Source organism: Anolis sagrei, chromosome 4, assembly GCF_037176765.1.
Source record: "Anolis sagrei isolate rAnoSag1 chromosome 4, rAnoSag1.mat, whole genome shotgun sequence".
Taxonomy (NCBI): Eukaryota; Metazoa; Chordata; class Lepidosauria; order Squamata; family Dactyloidae; genus Anolis; species Anolis sagrei.
Window position 1 is genome coordinate 166,390,221 of NC_090024.1, and position 7,387 is coordinate 166,397,607.

General features: G+C 38.8%; 1 protein-coding gene across 1 annotated transcript in view; it reads right to left on the bottom strand.

The window, feature by feature from the left end:
* UBE2U (ubiquitin conjugating enzyme E2 U) overlaps positions 1–6,829 on the bottom strand; it is a 39,857-nt gene extending 33,028 nt beyond the window's left edge. The window contains exons 1-4 of the mRNA XM_060773665.2: positions 6,626–6,829; positions 4,479–4,560; positions 2,948–3,040; positions 439–536 (exon numbers count right to left, since the gene is read on the bottom strand). Of these exons, the coding sequence (XP_060629648.2) occupies positions 439–536; positions 2,948–3,040; positions 4,479–4,560; positions 6,626–6,694 (342 nt within the window). The 5' untranslated portion in view covers positions 6,695–6,829. The remainder of the gene's footprint in view (positions 1–438; positions 537–2,947; positions 3,041–4,478; positions 4,561–6,625) is intronic.
* Between the last annotated feature and the right edge of the window lie 558 nt (positions 6,830–7,387).

Sequence of the window (7,387 nt, forward strand, 5' to 3'; positions counted from 1 at the left end):
GCCCAGCTTTCCATCCATGACAGAACATCCATATAGAGCTTTATACCCACATGGCATCCTACCTGCTATTACTCCAGAGGTTACCAGAATTTGTACAGGCTGGCTCTTGCCTAGATTTGATCCCATCTGGATTAAGACTTAAACAATGTAACTAATATTTTTCTATTTAAAATGTCCATGCTTGTGAGTTATTTCTGAAGCAGCACCCCTCAAAATTTAGTTGCTGGAAATCTCACTTGGTGCCATAATGCATTTAAAGCAACATCTTTGATATGGAGAAGAGCTGTGACATGAAAAAGAAGTAAAAATTCAACTGGACAATGTCTGTTGCATGCCCTAAAGTAACTGTTAGGATTCTTCTAAATACAAAGCTTGTTTAATGCCTTCGTTAACAACAGAAAAAGTAGACACATTATTGTTGTTAATTTCTTTCTTTACCTGAATACTAAGTAGTATACTCAACATTGTATATTTAGGGTTCCACTTGGAAGGGTCATCTAGAAAATCCACGCAAGGTCTCCCAGATTGTGGATCCACTTGAACAGAGAACAAAAAAAAATCACAATCTGCACACAATTTGATGGTTCAAACTATGTTGAACTCTTCTATTGGAAAGGATAAGACCAGTTTTCTTAAATACAGTGAAACAAAGATTTGCAAATATCTAAATATAAAGAACTATGGGAGATTATTTACAATTTTCTTTACATTCCATTCTGCTGCAAAAGTTGAGTTTCCCTTATCTGGAATTTTGAAATTGAAAATACTCCATACAAAAATTGTCTACATTTGTGGCTGAGACAATACAATACCTTTGCTTTATGGTGGTTTAATATAGACAGACTTTGTTTCATGCTCAACAATATTGAAAATGCTTTGTAATCAGCACTCCATATTAATTGGGATTAGGGGTGCAAGATCCCCATAAAAGTGAAAAATCCCAAATGACAATATTGCTATTTTTTACCTGAAAGAATATCTCTCTGGGTATATCTAACTCCTTTGGCATGACTCTATGGTCAACTTGTGCCAAATTGTACTGGAGGATCTAGAGATTCCTAGAAATGTGTTTTTGTGAATCTAGGGCCTCCATTATGATTCAAAGATCAACTTCCAGCAGAAATTAACTTGAGAGTCACACTGAAAAAGCAAGAGATTTATAGAGAGAACATTTTAATAAAATCCACAAAACTAAAATTTGAAATTTGTAGGGCTGACGGTATAAAATAAACTTTAGCTGTATAAGATGTACGGTATATGAACCACTGAATTCCATGCTTAGTCTTGAGTTCAATTTCCAAGATATTTCATCATGTATTTGCATACAAATACAGGTATTACAAAGTCCAAAAAAATTCTCAGGCCCCAAACAAGTAAGGAATACTCAACCTGTATGATAAAAGGATTCAAAGTAACCATTTCAAACCATGGAAACTTTGAACAAATAAGAACTGGAAGAGCAAAAATAATTACAAATGCAGGAACAGGGAAAAATGAAACAGTTTTAATTATATTAGCAAAAGCTCATAAAAAACAAAAAACAAACAAAACAAAATTGTTAACAGAGTTACAATCTCAATTGCCTCCTTTGTGTTTTTATCTGGACACAAGGCCCTCATATACATGCTGTAAAATCGGAAGTAACCGGGATTAAAGGAGGGGGCGGGCGCTAAATAATATTTTGCCAAAGTGTGAGAGAGATTGGGTTAAGAGCTAAAAAGCATGTGTTTAACGGTACGCTTAAAATCCGATTCAGCCTGATAAAAGTGAACCTTTGTATGACTATATATCCCTGCAGTCATGCTAAACATGTGCTTTCCTTCCCTTCCCCCTGTGTGGACTACTCCAGCACACGTGTGCTTTTTAAGAGCCCAAAACAGCTGATCGAGCTGTCAAACAGACACACAGGTGAATCAAGAGAACCCCAAATGAAAAGCAGTTAGAACTCTCCGAAACTCGCTTACACTTTGTAATATTAAACAGAGCTTGAATTAACAACTGGGGAAAGGAAGATCTGACAGAAGTTTTTTAAAAATTCCCTCCGTTATGCGCTGGATGTCATATGTGCACATGCAAATTTGTTTGTCTTTATATTAAGATATTTACATGTGTGCATATACAATCCAGTGCAAAACGGACGGAATTTTACATTTCAAAAAACTTCTGCTGAATGTCCTCCATCTGCTCTCCAGCTTGTGAGGACAGAAGGCTGTGAGGACGGCAGGAGACAATACCTTGGGACTGACAGGTATTTGTGTGGACCTGCTGTCAGGTCCCGGTATTTTTTTTTTTTACTCATTTCTAAAATGTGGATTTTGGCATTATCTAGAAGTGCCCTCGGAGGGCAGAGAGCTTTGTTGGGCAGGTCTCCTGGTGGAAGTATTTTCATATTTGGTGCTACTGTTGAAAAGGAACTGCTCTTCATAAGAAGACTTCAAATTTCATAAATGGAGGAGGATCATAGAGATTTTAAAAAGTGCATGCTGCCTTGCTGGCTAGGAAAATGCAGACATATACATATATGTGTGTGTGTGTATACACACACACCAAAATGTCTTTAAATAGTCATTACATCTTGGTGTACATTTTTGGAAAACCTTAAAACACTGCATCTTCAGCGGCCAATGTATTGGTTTTTTGAAAATGAGGACAGATGCATTGACTAGTACTTTAGCAACTTATTTTTTGGGGCTTTTTAGCAAGCCACTCTTTTTCAACCTAATCAGCTTTGGATTACTTTGAGATGCAGTCTTAAGTTCTTGGAAAAAATGTAACTATATTTGGGAAGAAAAAGTTGCTGTAAATACTGCTGATAAAGCATTGTAATGATAAAATTACTTTCAGTTACTGAAGTACAACCACTGTCTGAAATCTAAAAGTACAATGGTGCTAGTTTTGCTGCCAGTCCTTCACCTCTGAAATGGACAACAATTAATAACATCCTTACCATTGGGATGGAAAGGAATGGTGTTGAAATTAACTTGTGGGGGGATTTTGTTGTAATTTTCATTGTACAGCAGTGATAGTTGGAGTTCGGCTCCTAATACAGAAAAAATAAATTACATATAAGAAGTATAACACAGGTACAAACAAAACAATGTTACTTTTCTTTAGTTTACTACCATTTGTTTAGCCTGCCTTCCTCAAGTCAATTAATTGGATTGATTTGAAATAAAGAATTATCATTTTGATATACTTTAATATTAAAAACAAGCAAAAAAAAAAACACCCCAATGTTACTTTAACTTAGAAGCAAATCTTGTTGAATTTAGTGGATGCAGACTGAAGCCTTATGCAGATGTCTTCATTTCCAGTTTTGAACAGAAGGAAGGACATTAATAAACAACAACAAGAGTTTTTAGTTAATCTCGACATTTCACAACATGGACCTGAATTAATTCCTTTCAGTAGGAAATAGGCAGCTGTTATCTCTTGCACCTTTGAATTTATATCAGGCATGGGCAAACTTAGGCCCTCCAGGTGTTTTTGACTTCAACTATCACAATTCTTAACAGCTTACTGGCTGTGGGAGTTGAAGTCCAAAATACCTGGAGGGCTGAAATTTGCCCATGCCTGATTTATATGCTTGTTATTTGCCTGTTTTATTCTAGCTTGGAGACAAACCTGAGGGCTCATCCAGACAGGACCCATAACACAGGCGCGCCTACGGTTTTACCAGAGGTCTCCAAACAATGTCTCTGGTAAAACCGAATTAATTTGAGATAAAGCAGGAAAACTCTGCTTTGTCCCAGATTAATTTGATAATTAATTAGACCTGGAATTTCCTGAAAATTTCAAGGTTTTAGGAAGTGGGATTTGGGTTTTCCTCACTGTATTACAGTTATTACTGTGCTATAACGGGGACAACGTATGGGAAAGCCTGCTTCTTTTGGGTACCCGTGCGTACAGCTACACTGGAGAAAAAAGGTTACTTTAACCGGTTTTCTCCCATGGTAAATTGCTGTCTGGAAGCAGCGTGAGTAACAACTTGATTATCCATTTAAAAAAATGTGGGCCCTAATATATTTGCAGTGTTGACCTGGGACCAACCTCCCCCCATCTCTCTCCCCTCTCTCTCCGAGTTATCCTGCCATTGTGGGATAATGCTCACCCTACCTAAGACCATAGGCTTCCAGTATGTTCCAATTGTCCTATGTATGACTAAAACTCAGTTGACACCAGAACCTCTAATCCACTTTCACGGCACCGACTTCATGACCCTTCCATCAATTCCACTTTCCTCCTTTCTTTTTGTAATATAATGTATGATAAGATCCCTCAAAAGCTTGCACGCAGATGGTTTGTCCTTATAAGATAAAGCATCATCTAACTGTGGAGTTTATGACAACATAGATTGCAATATGCTCTGCAAAAACTTTATTGAAAGCATGAATGCAAGATTAATATATTTTATCCATAATTGTTTTAAGCATATCATATCACATCGTACAAAAAAAGTTGGGAAACAAGATAGCTACCTTCCCATAGGGAATCCTTCAGTCCTTCTATTTCAGCTATCCATTCCATCAAGTTGTCTCCCACGGGAGTAATAGAAATACCCTAAAGAAGAGGGAAATGGCAGTTGACTATTACACTTCTTAATACAATGACCTGAATCAGGCTTAATGGAAGTCCTTCCCCCTACTTTTGCATATGTCACAGGAAATTGTTATGTAAAAATACCACAACTATTAGCTGACACTAGCTGGGTTCTGGACCATTGGCTTGGAGTGCATCTCTACTATAGCACGGCTACAGTTTGACACCACTTAGCTGCTATGGTCCAATGCTTTGGAATCTTGGGAGTTGAAGTTTTACAAGGCCTTTACCCTTCTCTGCCAAGGAGTACATGTCTTGCTAAATTGCTAACCTCAGGATCCCATAGTATTGATCCATGGCAGTTTAAGTAGTATCAAGCAGCATTAATCCTACTGTGTAGAGCAGGCATGAACAAACACCTTCAGGTGTTTTGGACTTCAACACCCACAATTCCTAACAGTTGTAAGCAGTTAAGAATTGTGGGAGTTGAAGTCCAAAAGATCTGGAGGGCCGAAGTTTGCTCATGCCAGGGTAGAGACATTCCAAACCATTGGTTCAGAACTCAGCTAGTGTGACCAGTAGGGTTATTTTTATCTAATTATGATTGTAGTCATTGTAGGTGGAATTTCTTTAATAGCCTTGCATAATGACAAATCACCACAAACCCAGCTTTTACCTGACACACCTTCCCCCCATGAGGGATGTAGAGAGGATTTTGGCCCATGTGTGATAATGATGTTCAAGAACTTCCCAAGGCTGCAGAAAATCTCCCACAGTGCTCCACTTGCTGGGAGGCATGGGGAAGTTGCCACCCCACGCCCCACATTGCCTGTCAGCTGAAACCATGGGGGAAGCATGGTGCATGTGTGCAGTGTGCAGCTTTCCCCCCTTAAAGTCAACAGCAACAGGTGAAGTCTCCTGTGTTGCCATGGTGGTGACATGTGCTGGCTCCAACCACCTTCACCCATGGAAATGCCAGCTGGCTTCATGGGGTGATTGGGGCTAAATTGGCACATGCCACTGATTTCAGCCCTGTGTGATGAGGTCCTAGTGAACTGTAACTTACTACAATATAACCCCCATATGCATGGGTTTGATATTCATGGTTTCACTCATCTATCCCTCGCCCCAGGCCTCTCTAGGTCCTTCAGTGCAATTCTGTAGTATGACTCCTGTCTAAATAAGTGGGCTGGAGTTTGGTACACGGACCCCTGCTTATCATTAATATAAAGTATGGCAATCTTATGATCAAATATGGAAAGAAAGAATGCTGCATCCCAAGCACTAACTTTTTCATTAGCAGTTTTTATAGTGAGAAGAGACAAGTTCCTAGTAAACCTATGTAGCAAATTGTTTCTCCTACCCCTTGGAGGGCGGAGTGTCAGTCATTTAACTCAAATCATTTAAGAAGGGTGAGGCTTTCTCTTTTGTTTATCTAAAAAGTTTAAATAAAACCTCTCTATCCAGCCAGGGGATTGTTCCAGCCATTCTAGATTTATAGGACAAGAGAGAGAATGAAAGTGCAGCTCTATTATACTAATACTCAGGACAACCACTCCAGTTTCAGTATCCCTTATCTGAAATGTCTGAGACCAGAAATATTCCATATTTCAGATTTGTAGTGAATTTTAGAATGCTTGCATATACACAATGGGATATCTCGGGGATGGGACCCAAATCTAAACATAATGTTCATTTATCTTTCATATAATCTTACACATATAATCTGAAAGTAATTTTATACTCAATATTTGTGGAGGAATCAAACTTTCTGTACAGAAAGGTGTCACCATCTTAGCCAAATCTGGAGTATTTTGGATCTCAGAATTCTGGATAAGGGATACTCAGCCTATAGTAACCTTGGAATGTTGTGTGGTTAGTAGACTCAACCTATAGTAACCTTACGACTTCTGAAGATGCCAGCCACAGTTGCATGTGAAACTTCAAGAGAAAATGCTTCTAGAACATGGCCATATAGCCCAGAAACCACACAACACTCCAGTGATTCCAGCTGTGATAGCCTTCACACAATATATAGTGACCTTGTTCATTATAAACAAACTGGGTGCAACCCAATGGTACTCACAAAGATGTTAGACTCTTCATACTCCATAAACTCTTTTTCCAGCAGTAAGAAAGCTCTTGTGTGCATCATGATTGCAAAAATCTTCTTCTTGTTTGTGTTTCAGTTGTTTGAGGCCAAAGAAAATCTGGAGAATTTGTCCTAAAGACAGGTGTGAAGGTGAAATGGGGTGATAAAAGTGATTCTCTTTAAACTGGTACACCTCCTCATGTGCCAGGCAAATACAAGTAAATGGAACAATCTCTTTCCAATGCAGTCCTAGAAGAGAGGATCTGAATCCCATAAACGTTAAGCTTTAAGGTAGTTTTTGTGTCAGGGGCAGCAAAGAGATCCACTTTGATCCATTGCTTCTTCCTATACAGCCTCAGCATCCACAGGAAAGGCAAAGCGAGGAGGCTAGAATACTCAGTGTATCAAACGTAACCTAGCAACACAAAGCTGTGTACAATTTGTTTGGAATAGAACTCTCACAGCCAATTGGAACAGGTTTTCTTTTCTCCTTCTGTAGTCATCCAATTAGAAGCCACTTTTTATCCAGACATGATTACATCGGTTCTCATTTTCTGCAGAGGTCAGATTACAAGAGGGCAGGCTTTGAAAGCTAGGAGAAGTTCAGAAAAGACAATTAAACTACCCAGCCTCCCCTCTTACATCTGTCTGATTGTTTGGCTTAAGCAGCCCAGAGAGATGTGTATGGACTATCGAAGAAGTAACAGAATCATTGGGTAGGAAGGGACCACAAGAGCCATCTATTCCAACTTCTAA